The sequence below is a fragment of the Liolophura sinensis genome, chromosome 9, assembly GCF_032854445.1.
Source record: "Liolophura sinensis isolate JHLJ2023 chromosome 9, CUHK_Ljap_v2, whole genome shotgun sequence".
In the NCBI taxonomy this organism is placed as follows: Eukaryota; Metazoa; Mollusca; class Polyplacophora; order Chitonida; family Chitonidae; genus Liolophura; species Liolophura sinensis.
Genome location: NC_088303.1, coordinates 101,567 through 125,301, shown reverse-complemented (window position 1 = coordinate 125,301; position 23,735 = coordinate 101,567). Strand labels below are relative to the sequence as shown.

The following is a 23,735-nucleotide window of genomic DNA, read 5'->3' as shown; positions in this document are numbered from 1 at the left end:
GTGCTGTCAAATCAACCTGTCACAAGAACATATCTGGCTCCCTCATATGTACTGTCTAATCAAGCAGTCACAAGAACATGTTAGACTCCTTCATATGTACTGTCTAATCAAGCAGTCACAAGAACATGTTTCACTCCTTCATATGTACTGTCTAATCAAGCAGTCACAAGAACATACATGTATTTGACTCCCTCATATGTACTGTCTAATTAAGCAGTCACAAGAACATGTCTGACTCCCTCATACGTACTGTCTAATCAAGTGGTCACAAGAACATGTTTGACTCCTTCATATGTACTGTCTAATCAAGTGGTCACAAGAACATGTTTCACTCCTTCATATGTACTGTCTAATCAAGCAGTCACAAGAACATGTTTCACTCCTTCATATGTACTGTCTAATCAAGTGGTCACAAGAACATGTTAGACTCCTTCATATGTACTGTCTTATCAAGCAGTCACAAGAACATGTCTGACTCCCTCATATGTACTGTCTAATCAAGTGGTCACAAGAACATGTTTGACTCCCCCATATGTACTATATAATCAAGTGGTCACAAGGATATGTTTGACTCCCTCATATGTACTGTCTAATTAAGCAGTCACAAGAAGATGTCTGACTCCCTCATACGTACTGTTTAATCAAGCAGTCACAAGAACATGTCTGACTCCCTCATATGTACTGTTTAATCAAGCAGTCACAAGAACATGTCTGACTCCCTCATATGTACTGTCTAATCAAGTGGTCACAAAAACATGTTTCACTCCCTCATGTGTACTGTCTAATCAATTGGTCACAAGAACGTTTCACTCCCTCATATGTACTGTCTAATCAAGTGGTCACAAGAACATGTTAGACTCCTTCATATGTACTGTCTAATCAAGCCGTCACAAGAAGAAGTTTGACTCCCTCATATGTACTGTCTAATCAAGCAGTCACAAGAACATGTTAGACTCCTCCATATGTACTGTCTAATCAAGCAGTCACAAGAAGATGTCTGGCTCCCTCATATGTACTGTCTAATCAAGTGGTCACAAGAACATGTCTGACTCCCTCATATGTACTGTCTAATCAAGCGGTCACAAGAACATGTCTGACTCCCTCATATGTACTGTCTAATCAAGTGGTCACAAGAACATGTCTGACTCCCTCATATGTACTGTCTAATCAAGTGGTCACAAGAAAATATTCTCAAGAAGAATCTCAAGCCCTAAGAATATAGGTTTTCACCATTCAAGATTTTTGGTAAATTAATTATCCATTATAAATGAATGATAAAAGGTTTGTTTTATATGAATGGTCAGGTTAACCTTATGAATGGTCCCGCTAACCTTATGAATGACAAGGTTAACCTATTGAATGGTCAGGATAACCTTATGAATGGTCATGCTAACTTTATCAATGGTCAGGCTAACCTTATAAATGGCTAGGTTAACGTGATGAATGGTCAGATTAACCTTATGAATTGTCAGGTTAACCTGATGAATGGTCAGGTTAACCTGATGAATGGTCAGGATAACCTATGAATTGTCCGGTTAACCTGATGAGTGGTCAGGTTAACCTTATGAATGGTCATGCTAACTTAATCAGTGGTCAGGCTAACCTTATAAATGGCTAGGTTAACATGATGAATGATCAGATTAACCTTATGAATGGTCCAGTTAACCTTATGAATGGTCAGGTTAACCTTATGAATGGCCAGATTAACCTTATGAATGGTTTGGTTAACCTTATGAATGGCCAGATTAACTTTATGAATGGCCAGATTAACCTTATGAATGGTCAGGTTAACCTTATGAATGGCCAGGTTAACCTTATGAATGGCCAGATTAACCTTATGAATGGTCAGGTTAACCTTATGAATGGCCAGATTAACTTTATGAATGGCCAGATTAACCTTATGAATGGTCAGGTTAACCTTATGAATGGCCAGGTTAACCTTATGAATGGCCAGATTAACCTTATGAATGGTCAGGTTAACCTTATGAATGGCCAGGTTAACTTTATGAATGGCCAGATTAACTTTATGAATGGTCAGGTTAACCTTATGAATGGTTTGGTTAACCTTATGAATGGTCAGGTTAACCTTATGAATGGTTTGGTTAACCTTATGAACGGTCAGGTTAACCTTATGAATGGCCAGGTTAACCTTATGAATGGCCAGATTAACCTTATGAATGGTCAGGTTAACCTGATGAATGGTTTGGTTAACCTTATGAATGGCCAGATTAACTTTATGAATGGCCAGATTAACCTTATGAATGGTCAGGTTAACCTTATGAATGGCCAGGTTAACCTTATGAATGGCCAGATTAACCTTATGAATGGTCAGGTTAACCTTATGAATGGCCAGGTTAACCTTATGAATGGTCAGGTTAACCTTATGAATGGTCAGGATAACCTTATGAATGGCCAGATTAACCTTATGAATGGTCAGGTTAACCTTATGAATGGTTTGGTTAACCTTATGAATGGTCAGGTTAACCTTATGAATGGTTTGGTTAACCTTATGAACGGTCAGGTTAACCTTATGAATGGCCAGGTTAACCTTATGAATGGCCAGATTAACCTTATGAATGGTCCAGTTAACCTTATGAATGGTCAGGTTAACCTTATGAATGGTCAGGATAACCTTATGAATGGCCAGATTAACCTTATGAATGGCCAGATTAACTTTATGAATGGCCAGATTAACTTTATGAATGGCGAGGTTAACCTTATGAATGGTTTGGTTAACCTTATGAATGGTCAGGTTAACCTTATGAATGGTCAGGTTAAGCTAATGAATGGTCAGGTTAACCTTATGAATGGCTTCCAGGTTACAGTTTCAACATTAATCAATTTTGTTGCATTTTTGACACATGCACTTAATTCACAACATTGTGAGTTAGTCAGCAGTCTGCACAAGAGTAGGCTGCCATAAATCACCTAAAACTTCACGTCAAAAAGTGCATTTTTAGAGGCAAATATAGGTCAGAATATGAAACTTTGGTGATGAAACTTACCTTTTTTGCAGCAGTATATCATCTAACCTTCCAAGCAAACATGGGAACACATTTCTATAGCAGATCTCATAGAATATGTCAAACTGTGCAACTTAAACAGAGCCAAATTTGAGGTCATTTACCTAATGTATGCATGTAGTTGATGATATACACTGTACAGTGTGGGAGAAAGAATACATGGCGTTGATGATATATGCTGTACAGTGTGGGAGAAAGAAAACATGGAGTTGATGATTTACACAGTACAGTGTGGGAGAAAGAATACATGGAGTTGATATACACTGTACAGTGTGGGAGAAAGAATGCATGGAGTTGATGATATACACAGTACAGTGTGGGAGAAAGAATACATGGAGTTGATGATATACACAGTACAGTGTGGGAGAAAGAATACATGGAGTTGATGATATACACAGTACAGTGTGGGAGAAAGAATACATGGAGTTGATGATATACAGTGTACAGTGTGGGAGAAAGAATACATGGAGTTGATAAAATACACAGTACAGTGTGGGAGAAAGAATACATGGAGTTGATATAGAAAGTACAGTGTGGGAGAAAGAATACATGGAGTTGATGATATACACAGTACAGTGTGGAGAAAGAATACATGGAGTTGATGATATACACAGTACAGTGTGGGAGAAAGAATACATGGAGTTGATGATATACACAGTACAGTGTGGGAGAAAGAATACATGTAGTGGATGATATACACAGTACAGTTTGGGAGAAAGAATACATGGAGTTGATGATATACACAGTACAGTGTGGGAGAAAGAATACATGGAGTTGATGATATACACAGTACAGTGTGGGAGAAAGAATACATGTAGTGGATGATATACACAGTACAGTGTGGGAGAAAGAATACATGGAGTTGATGATATACACAGTACAGTCTTGGAGAAAGAATACATGGACTTGATGATATACACAGTACAGTGTGGGAGAAAGAATACATGTACTGGATGATATACACAGTACAGTGTGGGAGAAAGAATACATGTACTGGATGATATACACAGTACAGTGTGGGAGAAAGAATACATGTAGTGGATGGTATACACAGTACAGTGTGGGAGAAAGAATACATGGAGTTGATGATATACACAGTACAGTGTTGGAGAAAGAATACATGTACTGGATGATATACACAGTACAGTGTGGGAGAAAGAATACATGTACTGGATGATATACACAGTACAGTGTTGGAGAAGGAATCAGGAATACTACATTCAGCCAATCTTAAACCAGATATTCCATTAACTAATTCATGTTACTTGTCAGTTTAGACAAAGACCTATATTCTCAGTTTAGACAAAGACCTATATTCTTCATAATAAAGCTGGCAGTGTTGCAGGATGGTGCCTAATGCATCCTGTACATTTGTAGGAAACTTTCACACCACTAGTCATAGCTGTCTGAACCAGTGTTCACAGGATTTCCTGCAAAATGTGAGTAGAAGTTTTAGTTTCTACATCTTTGTAACACAGATCATGCATAGGTATATTCAGGTAATCTACCTTTACAACAACAGGTGAAATTTATTATATATCATGCCAGCGTTTTGGATAAACTGATGGCCACTGAACCCAGCTTAATCCTACCATGCTCACCTAGCATTCTGCCTTATCTTTCCATAGGACTTTCTCCACTGTTCTAGGTTATAAATCCCTTATGTAACACTGTAATTTGTACAAAGCCATAATCATAAGTGGGCAAGCAGGAAGTTCTCTTTGGTCTAGAGACACTTTAAAATGAATGCAAGCTACATGAAATTTTGTTGTTCAGACATCTGGGTCGGGATAGAACATACCAGTTAGTGTAAGGTATATGAGAACATGTAAATGCCTAGCTATGAATCATGTGTGAGAATTTAGGGATGGAACATACCAGTCAGTGTAAAGTATATGAGAACATGTAAATGCCTAGCTGTGAATCATGTGTGAGAATTTAGGGATGGAACATACCAGTTAGTGTAAGGTATATTAGAACATGTAAATGCCTAGCTGTGAATCATGTGTGGGAATTTAGGGATGGAATTTTCCATATTTTGCATGTATGGAAGCTCAATCAAATTACAAATCGAATCAAGAACAATATAACATCACAAAAATGAATAACTACAGCATTCATCGTACAAAAACTGACCATACACTCAACAAAAAAACCTGTTAAAGTTGACACAATACTATGTTTTCTGAATGATACTAGAATAGATTGTTATTCCATGCACTGATGCACATCTCGTGGATGGACGAGTTACGCAAATTACAAAAACTTATGTGGGTGTTTATTTTTGTAACAACACTGTGTTTCAATTGTACACAGAGCTTTTCAGAGGATACACATAAGTGTTCTGTTGGGAAAATGGCACAAGTCTGTCATGTACAGGCAACAGGTTAACTTCATGGGGAAACCCTCCATAGGTTATACTAGTTGTAGCAAATTTGCAATACATGCATTCCGCATAATGTAATGTCATTTTGTACTCAGGCCCTTTCAACCAACCTATACACTGATAAATTTAATTACGGAACTAAAACACATTTAAGAGGTACATGTAGGCCCTATGTGTTAGCTCAACAGTACTCAGATAATTCCTTTGTGCAGGATATAGGCCTCAGGGCAACATGTACTTGGCCTATTTGTTCACATTACAAACTTTCAACAAAATTCTCATTGGTTCAACATTGTGTATTTTATGCAAAGTTATGCATTCTTCCTTCACAATTTTTTTTACAAAGAACAAATGACATAACAAATGTATTTATCATGCACACATGAGAACATGAATAAATACACGAAACCAGTACACAAACACACATGAGAACATGAATAAGTACATAAAACCGGTTCACAAGCAGACATGAGAACATGAATAAAAACATGAAACCAGTATAAATGCACACATGATAAAATGAATAAATACATGAAACCAGTTAACATGCAATCATGGGAACATGAATAAATACATGAAACCAGTTACACTGATAATTATGTGTCTTTTTGCATAACACAAAGTTCCAGAGGGAAAATCAAAAAATTCCTGGAATACAGCATACATTCAGAGCTTGTCTTTGTCCTCAAAATACTAGATATATGCACACATACATTGCTAACTCTACTATCTATACTGTTACAAAAATACAGCTGTCCCAAATCACATGATATTAAAACAGAACGCAAAGTTTGATAAAAAAAAAAACAAACTAATAAACTATGAAACATGTTGCAAAACTCTGATACATATAAAACAGAGTTGTATTTGTAAAGATCCAGTGTTACTGCTAATAACTCTGTGATATGGAGTAGACCCTAAATGTTTCACTCATTCAAATGTCCAGTAAAGCTAATCAAGACTAAAGCACTTTGCTCAGTTGTCTGACTTCTCTAAAGCTACATTCACAATGAAGTTTCCAGTAGATATAAACCAAGAAGCGGGTAAACTAACAGCCTTTGATCTTTGAGTGTAATACACAGCTTAATCATTATTAAATCATACTTTTAACAGTTTATACATGCCTACATGCCATCATAAGGACAAAGTCCTCCCAGGCTATCAGTACTGGAAGTCAGGGTCCTGCCAATGGCCAGTCATTGGGTTTGTGTATTGGCTTTAATGTCTATTTGATTGTTGTTTCATGTAAGCTTTTACTTGTGGTGATCAGTTTAATGGTTTTACATGTACTTCATGCATACTTCAATAGGATTACCTATTCCACCAAGCCTGTATATACCTCCTGTACAGGAGAATTCCAAATGAAATTACCTCTCAAACCTCTGTGGATTACCTATTCCATCAAGCCTGTATATACCTCCTGTACAGGAGAATTCCACATAAAATTACCTCTCGAACTCTGTGGATTACCTATTCCATCAAGCCTGTATATACCTCCTGTACAGGAGAATTCCACATGAAATTACCTCTCAAACCTCTGTGGATTGCCTATTCCACCAAGCATATATATACCTCCTGTACAGGAGAATCCCCAAATGAAATTACCTCTCGAACTCTGTGGATTGACTATTCCACCAAGCCTGTATATACCTCCTGTACAGGAGAATCCCCAAATGAAATTACCTCTCGAACTCTGTGGATTGCCTATTCCATCAAGCCTGTATATACCTCCTGTACAGGAGAATTCCACATAAAATTACCTCTCGAACTCTGTGGATTGACTATTCCATCAAGCCTGTATATACCTCCTGTACAGGAGAATTCCACATGAAATTACCTCTCGAACTCTGTGGATTGACTATTCCACCAAGCCTATATATACCTCCTGTACAGGAGAATTCCACATGAAATTACCTCTCGAACTCTGTGGATTGCCTATTCCATCAAGCCTGTATATACCTCCTGTACAGGAGAATTCCACATGAAATTACCTCTCGAACTCTGTGGATTGACTATTCCACCAAGCGTATATATACCTCCTGTACAGGAGAATTCCACATAAAAGTACCTCTCGAACTCTGTGGATTGACTATTCCATCAAGCCTGTATATACCTCCTGTACAGGAGAATTCCACATGAAATTACCTCTCGAACTCTGTGGATTGACTATTCCACCAAGCGTATATATACCTCCTGTACAGGAGAATTCCACATAAAAGTACCTCTCGAACTCTGTGGATTGACTATTCCATCAAGCCTGTATATACCTCCTGTACAGGAGAATTCCACATGAAATTACCTCTCGAACTCTGTGGATTGACTATTCCACCAAGCGTATATATACCTCCTGTACAGGAGAATCCCACATGAAATTACCTCTCAAACTCTGTGGATTGCCTATTCCACCAAGCCTGTATATATACTTCATGTGTAGGAGAATCCCAAACGACATTACCACACAAACTCCATGGATCACCTATTCCACCAAGCTTATATATACATGTACAAGTATAGGAGAATGTTACCTGACCTGATGTTAACACCAATGTGTGTACACACACTCTTCCATGTTTGACTTGATGTTAACACGGATGTATGTGCAAACACTCTCTTCCATGTCTGACCTGATGTTAACACGGATGTATGTACACACACTCTCTTCCATGTCTGACCTGATGTTAACATGGATGTATGTACACACACTCTCTTCCATGTTTGACCTGATGTTAATACCAATGTGTGTACACACACTCTCTTCCATGTTTGACTTGATGTTAACACAGATGTATGTGCAGACACTCTCTTCCATGTCTGACCTGATGTTAACACGGATGTATGTGCACACACTCTCTTCCATGTCTGACCTGATGTTAACACAGATGTATGTACACACACTCTTCCATGTCTGACCTGATGTTAACACAGATGTGTGTACACACACTCTCTTCCATGTCTGACCTGATGTTAACACGGATGTATGTACACACACTTTCTTCCATGTCTGACCTGATGTTAACACGGATGTATGTACACACACTCTCTTCCATGTCTGACCTGATGTTAACACAGATGTATGTACACACACACTCTTCCATGTTTGACTTGATGTTAACACAGATGTATGTGCACACACTCTCTTCCATGTTTGACTTGATGTTAACACGGATATATGTACACACACTCTCTTCCATGTCTGACTTGATGTTAACACCAATGTGTGTACACACACCCTCTTCCATGTTTGACTTGATGTTAACACAGATGTATGTACACACACTCTCTTCCATGTTTGACTTGATGTTAACACAGATGTATGTGCACACACTCTCTTCCATGTTTGACTTGATGTTAACACGGATATATGTACACACACTCTCTTCCATGTCTGACTTGATGTTAACACCAATGTGTGTACACACACTCTCTTCCATGTCTGACCTGATGTTAACACAGATGTATATACACACACACTCTTCCATGTTTGACCGAATGTTAACACGGATGTGTGTACACACACTCTCTTCGATGTTTGACCTGATGTTAACACGGATGTGTGTACAAACACTCTCTTCCATGTTTGACCTGATGTTAACATGGATGTGTGTACACACAATCTCTTCCATGTTTGACCTGATGTTAACATGCATGTCTGTAGACACACTCTCTTCCATGTTTGACCTGAAGCAAACACGGATGTGTGTACACACACTCTTTTTCTGTATTACTGTATTATCTGCCTGATCAGTGTAAGTAGTATCACAAAAGGCACCTTGGTGTAAGTACAATACTTTCTGGTTCCCTTATCATGGTCATCTTTGGTATAAACTAACAGAATATCTGTATAATTATCTCCATCATTCCTAAAACTAAAAGTATATCTGTACAATTATCTCCATCATTCTTTAAACTAACAGAATATCTATATAATTATCTCCATCATTCTTTAAACAGAATATCTGTATAATTATCTCCATTATTCTTTAAACTAACAGAATATCTGTATAATTATCTCTATCATTCTTTAAACTAATAGAATATCTGTATAATTATCTCCATTATTCTTTTAAAATAGTTTCAAGTTGAAACATGGATTTTGTTCTTGATGCATATTTACTTACTATGTAATGTATTTGTCATATTTGTTGACATCAGACATCAGTCAACCCTCAGGCTTTGGCTAGAGCTGGAAGATTTACAGGATGAAGCTAATCCACAGAAAACCCGGACCCACATTATAGGCGTGCACCAGTAATAAATAACCAGTCATAAATGAGAATTCACTTGAATCTGGATTTGAACATGTGGTAAGCATTGGCTGTTATTACAGTGCTTTCACTCTCTTAGCCAGACAGGATTTTGCTCTTTTGTTTCTGTTGTCTCAAAACACTCGTCAGATCCATTAGACAAAATCTGGTGGCTGAAATCCAATATGTTAACAAAATTCCCTTTCTACTTGCAGCAGATCTTTGAAATGATCAACATTATATTAAGGTACAATGAAAACAAATTTTCTGTCATTCCAACCTTACAACTGCACCCAAAAAATTTGCAATTACTGGAAGATCCAATTTTCAGATTATACAAAACCAAGTTTACAAGTGTGAATATGGGTACTGTTAAGTGTGAATATGGGTACTGCTAAGTCAGAATATGGGTACTGTTAAGTCAGAATATGGAGGCTGTTAAGGAAACACCTGAGGCAGAGACGAAATAACAATATAAGGAACTGCCTTTCCCAGCCTTCAGCCATCATGACTACTGCATCTTTAGAACCCCACATCAATTCTGCACAAATGACTGCTGCAGATTTAGAATGTCACGTAACTTCTGCACACAAATATACACGTACATTATCACTGCTAACACATTTTTCACACTTCACATTACATGGACAACATAAATATATTTTTCTACCCTGTTCCTACGGACCTCATAAACACAACCATCCTGAAGGGTTCAAAAGCACGAAGTATCCATGTCGTTAAAACTACCGTATCACATGCTGACTAAGCATACTAGTATTCACATTACTACAGAACAGTATTTGTTTTACAACCAGTATGTATTCAGTATTCACTACTGCCAGATTTTAAACCATCACACCAGCTGCCAAGGTCACTTTAAGAGGCGTGACATCAGATACAATACAAACACAGGTATTGTACAAGTGAATCTCTCCATGATACGGAAGATCTTAGACTAAGAGAGCTGTGTGTGATCAGACAATGATGTTTTCACAACCTCTTATTCTCAGCCCTGCCCATGTTCTGCAGTGTTCTTTTGATTGACAGCTTAACAGATCATTGTTTCTTTGGTTCATCCTTGTCACCTCGTGTGTGCTAAGAGAGGTCATCCAGGTCATCTTCACTGTCTGCATCCTCTTCTTCATCATCCACCTCTTTGTCCTCAAATGACTTGAGACTGGAGGATCGGGTCTTCAGCAGAGGCTGACTAGCACTGCGTAGCCTAAAACATACCAGTTCAACCCATGTGAGAATACAGAAGGATGAGGTCAATTCCAAAAGTGATTTGTTTGTTTTTTTTTTAATGTTAATTCCTGTATACTAAAGAACTTTTCACTCATGCACCCAGTGCATTATGTGTGGAGTATGTAGAGTGAACAAGAGTATGTAGAGTGAACCAGAGTATGTAGAGTGAACCATAGTATGTAGAGTGAACCAGAGTATGTAGAGTGAACCAGAGTATGTAGAGTGAACCATAGTATGTAGAGTGAACCAGAGTATGTAGAGTGAACCAGAGCATGTAGAGTGAACCTCAACCTTTAGCAAATCCCAGTTGCAAACACGTCCGTATGGGACATATGTGTAGGACATACTGGTGGACAGGTGGAAGGGAAACGGACTCCAGTGAGCTTCATCTAAGAAGCTCACTAATTTGTTTCTTTTTTTCAGAAATGGTATTCAGTAGGTGAAAAAGCGTATTACCATCACACAGGGTTCATAGACATTAACTACAGCTTAATGGTAGTTAAGAGATTCAAAATATGGAATATGGAGTTTAAAAAACTCAAAAGAATGCTAAAAGCTGGGGAAAAACCTGAATATATTTCAGTACAATTCTGAAAAAGGCACTCCTTGTGAAATATGTGGAGCGCAGGATGCGTGCATCAGTTCTGTTTGAAAGCTTTGTTATGACAATCTATTCACACCACACCCTCCCATCCATATGACAAGTCACAATTTCTGCTGCCAGTCATGCATCAGCTATAGCATTCTTCTCTGCCATCTAGGGTACATCACTCTCTGTAAAGGTGTATGGGAACACCCTACCCACATAATTACTTCACCACCTGATTACAGAGAAGTCCACTGCCACATGATCTACTCTCTGTTACATGTATCCACAATCCGTGTACAAACAGAGAGCTCTAACATTTTACAAGTTGCTAGTATATGTTTTCTTCATATTAAAAGTATGAAGTTTTATCCCATTTGAAGGGAAAATTCGTACAGAGAATTTCAAACATACGTATTGTTTTTAATAGTCTGAATGATATTAACAAGAAACTGGTGTTAATTAAATATTAATCATTAAATTACATTTGATATTTTTTGTTTATGTATGACATTACTCATATAAATAGTTAACTCAGACTGGATTGAACCTGGATCCCATTGATAATTCATAGGGTTAATGTGGTGGGGCATAGAAATTAATATTACTGTGTCTCATTAATTCTACAGGGCCAAAATTAAAACATTATGTCTGATGTTCAGTGACATACCCTTCAAAAAGACCCCGACAGAAATTCTTTCTTTGGGTTTTTACAGATTTCAATTTTTTTTTGGTTTTATTTGATTCAATTACTTTTTTTTATCGCAGATCGTTTTAAATGTCTCTATCTACAGGTGACGGGCACTCTTTCGAGATATATAATTTCCTCTCACACTGTTGAGCAAAGCCGGTCTTATAGGGCTTCGACACGTATACTGTATCCGATATCCGTAGATCAAGATAGGCCTACCTGTGAAGTGTTTTCACCCGTATCCATTTGGACACCCAAAAATAGTGTTGCCATATTTGTTCCCTAAGCAGTATGTAGAAGTAAGTAAATCTTAAGTAGATCCTCTAGTTTCTTTTTTGTGAATTAAATTAATTCACTCATGGACTGGTATAATTACGGTGACAAATTGAGACGGGGGCCTCCGTGGCTCAGTCGGTTAGCGCGCTAGCGCAGCGTAGTGACCCAGAAGCCTCTCACCAATGCGGTCGCTGTGAGTTCAAGACCAGCTCATGCTGGCTTCCTCTCCGGCCGTACGTGGGAAGGTCTGCCAGCAACCTGCGGATGGTCGTGGGTTTCCGCCGGGCTGTGCCCGGTTTCCACCCACCATAATGCTGGCCGCCGTCGTATAAGTGAAATATTCTTGAGTACGGCGTAAAACACCAATCAAAAAAAAAAAAAAAAAACAAATTGAGACCTTACCACATCATAATACCTGCTGTAACATGATCAAACCAGAATATTTGTTTAAAACCGAAACTCTATCAGAGAATCCCCAACAGAGCCACTTTTATGTTTAGTCCCATTTCACACTTATCACAGGCACCCACATGAGCGTAAAGAAAAAATTCTAATATGTACCTCAAGTCTTGGAAAAATATGGTTCGCAAGATCCCAAAATTTAAAAAAAAGTTTTGTCAGGTGTGTGAGTAGCTTTTCTCAGGGTCAAAACTCTATGCTAGGGAGCATGTGGTTGGGAATATATTGGTATAATTTCCTGAACTGACATTGATTTCACCACCACCAGATGCTTTGGTGGATAGAAAATGTATCTGATACACTGTGGTGAAGTGGAAACAATGGTAGTGAGAAAAGAAAGGGCAGATGCATTTCACATGCAGGAAAGTTCACATACAAAGAGAAAGCTGATGTGTTTCATCCTTTAATCTTCATGTAACACAACATGATTTTGGCTCTCCTCTTCTTCATGTATAAAACAGCTAACCAAGTTTAATTATAATCAGGAAACTTAGGAAAATGGAAACAGATTTCTCAGTATAGATTTTATTTTACTAGGTCATGAGGTTCCACTTCACTCTGTCAGAAGTATCAGCTGGACAGGAGTTTGGTTATATTTTCACATGCTCACACCCTCTGTACAGAACCTGAAAATGCTAGTGCAAATTGTTGACTTAAACGGTACTCATAAAATGCTTAAGCAATGTTTACTTGTTGGTTTCATTGTAAAGATCTGAGAATATTTATTTTGAGGGCCATAAGTGGGAAGGTCTGTCAGCAACCTGCGGATGGTCGTGGGTTTCCCCTGGGCTCTGCCCGGTTTCCACCCACCATAATGCTGGCTGCCGTCGTATAAGTGAAATATTCTTCAGTACGGTGTAAAACACCAATCAAATAAATAAATAAATAAATTATTTTGAGAATTGCCAAATATTGGGTGACTCTATTTTGTTATAAAGGGCTTCTAACACCAAGCAAACAATATTTTAATTTTGCCCTAGGGTAGTTAGATATTTAAAGGAGAAGAAAATTTAAATATCAAACAAATATCACTTAAAAGAGTTTGCATTTCCTCGCGGGTGCATGCCATAAAAAAAATTCTAATATGTATCTCAAGTTGATAAATTATAAATAAAGTCAGCACCAAAATCCGCGGTGGGCGACTCCATTTTGCCTAAGAACTAGTCCTGAAGTCTTTTGTGCTAGGAGGAGAATTTCCGTCGGAAACTGCCAAAGTAGAACTCTTCTTCCCAGAAGGTAGCGAACAGTACAGTTCGTTTTCTGCTTTAAGATTGGGAAACCGTTCGAGTTTACACGAACAAGCCGGCAGTTTTAACAACTCAGTGGTTGAGAGGAAACACACCCCCAGCATAAATTACAGGGTGTTAAAGATCGAGGATGTGATGGACCCAGTAATTTATGCCAGCTTTGCTGTTTTCAGGCTTTACTTGTACGGTAAGGAAAAATCGCAAAATTATGCAGCAGGCACCACCAGATAGAAAACAATGTGCTCTTTTCAGCCTATAGTGTCAATTTTTAAACATTTCTTCTCCTTTAAAAAAACTCAATATGGCATTATTACAGGGCAGTTAGATCTGAAAAAAAAATTCAAAACGATCTAGAAAAAAACTCAATATTAGGGGCAGGGTAGTTAACATTTTGACTCCTATGAACCTCTGTCAGATCAAGATAAAATGTTTTGGTAGCCCTGGCTGATGGACAACAAATTGTATTAACGTGTCATTTCAGACTTGTTTCTTTCTACATATATTTCAAATAGAGCCATAAATTTCAATACTGGCAACAAGATAGTTACCTCTTTAACCAGCTGACAGCCTGTAAACAAATTTCAAGGGCCATAATTGCTTAATCAAGACATGGGAAGGAACAAATATCAAATGCTTTGAAAGTCTAAAATATGACCATAATCCCAATTATTGGACATTTGATGCTTTCACACAAAATTGGATGGTTTTCAGTTTGCTACACTGGGCACAAATGTCATTGAAATGAGCCTTGTACACACATGTATTGGTGATTCACATGCCTGTAACTGCATGAATATTCACATGGGAATAAAAAATACAGGTCTCAAGTTTCCTTTTTGACATCTGACTACCCAGACATTTTCCCTGCCTTACTTTACTTCTCATTTACACTTCTCACATTTAAACTTAAAGTCTTCCACCATATATATATATATATATATATATATATATATATATATATATATATATATATATATCAGGGGACCTCTGTGGCATAGTTGGTTAGCGCACTAGCGCAGCGTAATGACCCAAAAGTCTCTCACAAATGCGGTCGCTGTGAGTTCAAGTCCAGCTTATGCTATACGTGGGAAGGTCTGGTCTCTCACAAATGCGGTCGCTGTGAGTTCAAGTCCAGCTTATGCTATACGTGGGAAGGTCTGTCAGCAACCTGGGTCATGGGTTTCCCCTGGGTCTGCCCGGTTTCCACCCACCATAATGCTGGCTGCCATCGTATAAGTGAAATATTCTTGAGTACGGCGTAAAACACCAATCAAATAAATAAATAAATAAATAAATATATATATATCTATATATCTATTTATCACAGAAAAATATGTAAAAAATTCTACAGTGTTCTGAAAGAAGCTGAAGATCAGTATTGGTGATATGGCACTGACATACAATTCACTCTGAGTAGCCATGTTGTGGAAGCCCTTCAATTCATATGAACTTGGTCAATCACTAGCGCTGAAAGTGTCACTAGATTAAGTGTTACACTAGGGCATTTTGGACCACACATTTATGAACAGAGAACTGAGAACGGCTGAGTAAGTTGTCAGGGTGAACTGGCAAGAAAACCGCTTCGGGAAAGTCATAGCTTGAAGAAAAATATTTTCTGCACTTCTGCAATGTTTTTTTTTAGCAAAGTCAGATTTATGACAAAAATGTCTTCCCAAAATCTATTTAAAAGAATCTGTTATACATCAGATGGTCTTGCTATGTTCGGCAAATTCTCTGATGTCGCTACAGCCAAGTAGGCCTAATGCTTACACTCATGGAGAAAGAGGAGGAGCATGGCTGCTAAAACACAATGCTTGTGTCACTGAACATTGCCCTGACTGAGTATCAAACTAAAAGAAACATCAGCCCTTTGAATAGTCTTTGACACTCTTTGGCTGGGCACCAGGTGTTTTTGTTGGTATTTCTCATTGCCACATTGTTTAATACTACAGCTCCTAGGTACGGAAGTGCTCCTAGGTTTTGTGACGTCATTTTAGATAGTTATAACATGGCAAAATTGCATCACAAGTAAGTGGCTGGGTACTGATGATTGTTTGCTATTTATTTTGTTGATAAGCAGTGCAAAAATTTTGAAACATTTTTAAACCATTTCTGGAATACAACTGTATTAATTAATTCATATTTAGTGGCTGACTTCATGTTTACTTTAAATCCACTATCTTGGAGGACATTGTACATTAGGGGACAAACTTAGCTCACTATGTCTAAAAGTGAGATAATACAGGATTATCTTTTGATCTAACCTCAGAGCTTGTGAGTAATTTGTCACACAAAAATGATGAATTCATGACTCAGTATCATTTAGTTCTAAGAGTTCACAAGTTTGTTGTCTCCCCTGCTCTCTAGATTGTCTGACCTGCTCTCTAGGTTGTCTGACCTGCTCTCTAGACTGCCTCACCTGCTCTCCAGATTGTATGACCTGCTCTCTAGATTGTATGACCTGCTCTCTAGATTGTATGACCTGCTCTCTAGACTGTCTCACCTGTTCTCTAGATTGTATGACCTGCTCTCCAGATTGTATGACCTGCTCTCTAGATTGTATGACCTGCTCTCTAGATTGTATGACCCGCTCTCCAGATTGTATGACCTGCTCTCCAGATTGTATGACTTGCTCTCTAGATTGTATGACCTGCTCTCCAGATTGTATGACCTGCTCTCTAGATTGCATCACCTGCTCTCTAGATTGTATGAAATGACCTCTAGATTGTCTCCCCTGCTCTCCACACTGTATGACCTGCTCTCCAGATTGTATGACCTGCTCTATACATTGTATGGCCTGCTCTCCAGATTGTATAACCTGCTCTCTAGATTGTCTCACCTGCTCTCTAGTCTGTATGACCTGATCTCTAGATTGTATCACCTGCTTTCTAGATTGTCATGATTATCTCACCTGCTCTCTAGATTGTCTCACCTTCTCTCTAGATTGCCTCACTTGCTCACTAGATTGTCTCATCTGCTGTCTAGATTGTGTCACCTGCTCTCTAGATTGTCTCACCTGTTCTCTATATTGTCTCACCTGCTCTTTAGATTATCACATCTGCTCTCCAAATATACCTCCTCACTTCTCTGTAACTTGGAAGGTAAACAAAATGGTAGTTCTAAGGGTTAACAAGTTTGTCTCACCTGCTCTGTAGATGCTCCACTTGCAACTGTAAGTTATCTACCTGCTCCTGCAACTCATCATTGCTTCTCTGTAGCTTTCTGACCAGGTTGGCCTGGCTGTCAGCCTACAACACCACCACCATATTACAGTAATCTCTGACACATCATACTTATTTATTTGATCTTCACTTAACAAAAACTCTGCACTTGCACAATGAGAGTGTGTTTCATGGGTGAAAGACACCGGAGTATCCAGGGTACACCAGAGGGTAAACCACACTTTGACAAGTGTAATGTAAGCACGCCATTCTGGTAGAAGACAGGTGGTTTTCAATGAATGTTAGACTGCCCAAACAGCTACACAACACTTACAAGGGCTTGTTGTCATCAAGGACAAGCACACAGTGAAAGCACGGGGAGCTACGATCTCAGACGGCGACAGACTCCCTCACAGTGGGAGGTACAAACCATACAATCAGCTACAATTTCGCCAGGTAATGACGTACAGGCAATATAACAGTGTCAGTATTTACTCTCTGTATTTTATGTTGTAATGGTGTTTAAAATCAAATGTCTTTAAGGCCCAGTGAGGTCTCCCCTACAACAGGCCAGTCACAGTGCTGACATACTTAAAGAGCTACCTCGTCCAGTGGAATGACATCCTGAAGACAAGAGAGATGGAGTGAACGACTTGGGTGTACCAACACGTCTCACAGCACACTAAATTACACAGTCTGATCAGGCTTAGTCCAGACAAAACCATTACACTCTTACACAATCTATTCATCTCACTGCTGTATAATGCCATGCTCAACAATGTTTCACTTATATCTGTGTATGTGAAGGCAGTGAGCTTTACAGGTGGAAGAAACTGGAGTGCCCATCATAAACCACCAACCTTTGGCAAATTACTAACAAACTCTCCCACAGGTGGCATACAAATATGCAAACTATATGGGTGACAAACAAGTCACCATCATTAGATTGCGCAAATGGCCACTTGGGTAACAACGACTGCTTATTGTCACCAAGGCCCAACAAGCAGTGAGAGAAATACAAACTTTATGTCCACAGCTTAGTTTTATATAATTTATGTGACTTTTACACTGTAAGCAAGAAGTTTGTGAGCGAGGTAAACCTCCTGACTTTATTTATTTACCTTGGTGTTTTACATGGTACTCCAGACTATTTCTCTTATACAAAGGCTGCCAGCAATATGATGGGAGGAAACCAGCCAGAGCTCGGGGGAAACCCAGGACCATCTGAGGGTCAAACTGACTTGAAGGCAAACCAAAGCAGGATTCAATCCTGCAACTTCATTGGTGAAGCATAGATTGCCCGCAGCATGGTGTCTCAACCAGCCAGGGCCTGGCAAGGTTAAATGACTAACATGACTGACAGACCTCATCCTCTGCTGTGGACAGCTCTCTCTTCAACTCCTCCACTCGACCCCTCAGCTTCTTCACCTCCAGCTCATACTGTTCAGCACGTCGTCTTGTGTGCTCCAACTCTGTCGACTTTTCCTGTAAAGTCTTCCTCAGCTTAGAATGGGCATGTCTCAGTTCATTCAGCTCCTAATCCAAGGACAAAAAGCATAAATCAGAGGTATATATTACATTGTGAGTCACATCACTGAGCCAAATGACCTACTGATGAATTTCATCTCTTTTATGGGATTTACAGCACAGGAGCTATTATTTTCAAAATGCCAGTTTCAATTTAACTCTAAATTTGAAATGTAATAAAATGCACATGTATGGGATAACCTGTGCAGGTGGTTCTTTGTAATCTCCTGTCTCGTATACAGTGTAAATACAGCTTTTAATCTAAAATAACAATACACATATTAAAGTAAATATACCTGAAAACTGCTCCAAAACAGAGCTTTCAAAAGTGAAAGAGTAATGCAAACACAAGCAAAATTTCTGAACAATGTAATGAATGGCCTTCAGCCAGGTTAGGTCCAGCAAATGTTGTTGTAAAATTACAACAGCTAAGATATTTCATTTTGGGAAGCTGATTCCCAATTGACCAATTAGTATTGACACCTCAAAAATGTTGTCACTCTTTCAGGAGTGTAAACAGCAACAGAGCTGGGTCTGTCATTTTGCCAATCAAACAGCTCTCAAGATAGGAAGAAATGGTGGCATGTGGCTTCTGAAGCAACCTTTTTCTTAACTCGCTAGGGCTCTTGAAAAGTTCATCAAGTGGATGTGATTGTGTACAATTTGTAATCACCAGCTAACCTAAGTGTCATGAAGTACAATTTGTGATCACCAGCTAACATCAGTGTCATGAAGTACAATTTGTGATCACCAGCTAACGTAAGTGTCATGAAGTACAATTTGTGATCATCAACTGTCAGTGTCATGAAGTATAATTTGTGATCACCAGCTAATGACAGTGTCATGAAGTACAATTTGTGATCATCAACTGTCAGTGTCATGAAGTATAATTTGTGATCACCAGCTAACATCAGTGTCATGAAGTACAATTTGTAATCAGCATCTAACGTCAGTGTCATGAAGTACAATTTGTGATCACACCAGCTAACGTCACTGTCATGAAGTACAATCTGTGATCACCAGCTAACATCAGTGTCATGAAGTACAATTTGTGATCACCAGCTAATGTCAGTGTCATGAAGTACAATTTGTGATCACCAGCTAACATCAGTGTCATGAAGTACAATTTGTGATCACCAGCTAATGTCACTGTCATGAAGTACAATTTGTGATCATCAACTGTCACTGTCATGAAGTACAATTTGTGATCAGCAGCTAACATCAGTGTCATGAAGTACAATTTGTAATCAGCATCTAACATCAGTGTCATGAAGTACAATTTGTGATCACACCAGCTAACGTCACTGTCATGAAGTACAATTTGTGATCACCAGCTAATGTCAGTGTCATGAAGTATAATTTGTGATCACCAGCTAATGTCAGTGTCATGAAGTATAATTTGTGATCATCAGCTAACATCAGTGTCATGAAGTACAATTTGTGATCACCAGCTAACATCACTGTCATGAAGTACAATTTGTGATCACCAGCTAACGTAAGTGTCATGAAGTATAATTTGTGATCATCAGCTACCATCAGTGTCATGAAGTACAATTTGTGATCACCAGCTAATGTCAGTGTCATGAAGTACAATTTGTGATCATCAGCTAACATCAGCGTCATGAAGTACAATTTGTGATCACCAGCTAACATCAGTGTCATGAAGTACAATTTGTAATCAGCATCTAACGTCAGTGTCATGAAGTATAATTTGTGATCACCAGCTAATGTCAGTGTCATGAAGTACAATTTGTGATCACCAGCTAACCTAAGTGTCATGAAGTACAATTTGTGATCACCAGCTAACATCAGTGTCATGAAGTACAATTTGTGATCACCAGCTAACATCAGTGTCATGAAGTACAATTTGTGATCACCAGCTAACGTAAGTGTCATGAAGTACAATTTGTGATCAGCAGCTAACATCAGTGTCATGAAGTACAATTTGTGATCATCAACTGTCAGTGTCATGAAGTATAATTTGTGATCACCAGCTAACATCAGTGTCATGAAGTACAATTTGTAATCAGCATCTAACGTCAGTGTCATGAAGTACAATTTGTGATCACACCAGCTAACGTCACTGTCATGAAGTACAATTTGTAATCAGCATCTAACGTCAGTGTCATGAAGTATAATTTGTGATCACCAGCTAATGTCAGTGTCATGAAGTACAATTTGTGATCACCAGCTAACATCAGTGTCATGAAGTACAATTTGTAATCAGCATCTAACGTCAGTGTCATGAAGTATAATTTGTGATCACCAGCTAATGTCAGTGTCATGAAGTACAATTTGTGATCACCAGCTAACATCAGTGTCATGAAGTACAATTTGTAATCAGCATCTAACGTCAGTGTCATGAAGTATAATTTGTGATCACCAGCTAATGTCAGTGTCATGAAGTACAATTTGTGATCACCAGCTAACATCAGTGTCATGAAGTACAATTTGTGATCACCAGCTAACATCACTGTCATGAAGTATAATTTGTGATCACCAGCTAACGTCAGTGTCATGAAGTATAATTTGTGATCATCAGCTAACATCACTGTCATGAAGTACAATTTGTGATCACCAGCTAACATCACTGTCATGAAGTACAATTTGTGATCACCAGCTAACATCAGTGTCATGAAGTATAATTTGTGATCATCAGCTAACATCAGTGTCATGAATGACAATTTGTGATCACCAGCTAATGTCAGTGTCATGATTTATTTATCGGATTTATTTGATTGGTGTTTTACCCCGTACTCAAGAATATTTCACTTATGTGAAGACGGCCAGCATTATGGTGGGAGGAAACCGGGTACAACCCAAGGCAACCCCACAACCATCCACAGGTTGGTGCAGACTTCATGAGCTGGACCTGAACTCACAGCGACCGTATTGATGAGAGATGAGGTCATTATGCTGCGCTAGCACGTTAACCAACTGAGCCACAGAGGCCCCTCAGTGTCATGAAGTACAATTTGTAACCACCAGCTAACGTCAGTATCTGTTGAACCAGTAATGAGCTTCACCTTGGACCTGAGATTGGCATCAACTTGGGTCTCTGGCATCAATTTGGGTCTGTTCCATTTGACTTTCTGACATATAACATTCTCTCTCAGCAGACAGCGATAATGTCACAATAAGACCAAGAACAACATCACTAAAGACAATGAAACATGTCGTAACCTCAACCTTCCATAACAATATATCATACAAGATGAAATGTTGATGATCAGAAATGTTGTGAGACAAGATGATTTTCCACATTTTGCTTTCCATTCATAGTCTGTAATTATATCTGGTGAGTCCAGTCATTTTTAAGGTTTCTGCTAGAAAAAGGCAATAAGTTTGATGATGGACGCATGTATTTCCAGATGGACACATGTTTCCAGATGGACGCATGTTTCCAGATGGATGCATGTGCTTCCACATGGGTGCATGTGTTTCCACATGAACACAAGTTTCCAGATGGATGCACATTATTCCAGATGGACACGTGTTTCCAGATGGACATGTGTTTCCAGATGGGCGCATGTGTTTCTAGATGAACCCAAGTGTTTCCAGATGGACGCATGTACTTCCAGATGGACACGTGTTTCCAGATGGACGCATGTACTTCCAGATGGATGCAATGAACAGACATTTTAGTTTTAACAGAACACAGACTACAAAAGGCTTTTAACACCAGACACTGTAGTGTTTCAATTTTTAAGAGATTGACTGTACTTAATTATGTGGAAAAAAATATAAAACTAGACACACAATGTACTTCACAGGGGTATGAGTTCATAACAACATGGACAAATTCATGGCTAGGAAATCAACAGGGGTGGGTTACTCTGTTCATGTTGTCAGAGGGGTATAGGTTAATAACATGGACAAATGCACGGCTGGGAAATCAACAGGGGAAGGTTACTCTGTTCATATTGGTTACTTGAGTACCTAGTAGTATTTCAGCTTATATTGGCAGAGGGCTAATAACAACATGGACAAACGCACGGCTAGAAAATCAACAGGGGAAGGTCACTCTGTTCATGTTGTCAGAGGGGTATAGGTTAATAACAACATGGACAAATTCAAGGCTAGAAAATCAACAGGGGAAGGTTACTCTGTTCATGTTGTCATGGGGCTATGGGTTCATAACAACATGGAAAAATGCACGGCTAGGAAATCAACAGGGGAAGGTCACTCTGTTCATGTTGTCATGGGGCTATGGGTTCATAACAACATGGACAAATTCATGGCTGGGAAATCAACAGGGGAAGGTTACTCTGTTTATAGTGGTTACTTGAGTACCTAGTAGTATTTCATCTATGTTGGCAGAGGGCTCATAAAAACATGGAAAAATTCATGGCTAGGAAATCAACAGGGGTAGGTCACTCTGTTCATGTTGTCATGGGACTATGGGTTCAAAACAACATGGACAAATGCATGGCTAGAAAATCAACAGGGGAAGGTTACTCTGTTCATGTTGTCATGGGGCTATGGGTTCATAACAACATGGACAAATGCAGGGCTAAGAAATCAACAGGGGAAGGTTACTCTGTTCATGTTGTCAGAGGGGTATAGGTTAATAACAACATGGACAAATGCACGGCTAGGAAATCAACAGGGGAAGGTCACTCTGTTCATGTTGTCATGGGGCTATGGGTTCATAACAACATGGACAAATGCACGGATAGGAAATCAACAGGGGAAGGTTACTCTGTTCATGTTGTGAGAGGGGTATAGGTTAATAACAACATGGACAAATGCACGGCTAGGAAATCAACAGGGGAAGGTCACTCTGTTCATGTTGCCATGGGGCTATGGGTTCATGGACAAATGCACGGCTAGGAAATCAACAGGGGAAGGTTACTCTGTTCATGTTGTCATGGGGCTATGGGTTCATAA

General features: G+C 38.9%; 2 protein-coding genes across 2 annotated transcripts in view; one reads left to right on the top strand and one right to left on the bottom strand.

The window, feature by feature from the left end:
- The first annotated feature begins 1,624 nt into the window (after window positions 1-1,624).
- LOC135474950 (protein dopey homolog PFC0245c-like) lies at window positions 1,625-2,923 on the top strand. The gene has a single exon (XM_064754653.1). The coding sequence runs from the start codon at window positions 1,625-1,627 to the stop codon at window positions 2,921-2,923; it is 1,299 nt and encodes a 432-aa protein (XP_064610723.1).
- Window positions 2,711-23,735, bottom strand: part of LOC135474898 (coiled-coil domain-containing protein 102A-like) — a 28,789-nt gene continuing 7,764 nt past the window's right edge. The window contains exons 6-8 of the mRNA XM_064754566.1: window positions 18,684-18,854; window positions 17,302-17,405; window positions 2,711-10,875 (exon numbers count right to left, since the gene is read on the bottom strand). Of these exons, the coding sequence (XP_064610636.1) occupies window positions 10,749-10,875; window positions 17,302-17,405; window positions 18,684-18,854 (402 nt within the window). The 3' untranslated portion in view covers window positions 2,711-10,748. The remainder of the gene's footprint in view (window positions 10,876-17,301; window positions 17,406-18,683; window positions 18,855-23,735) is intronic.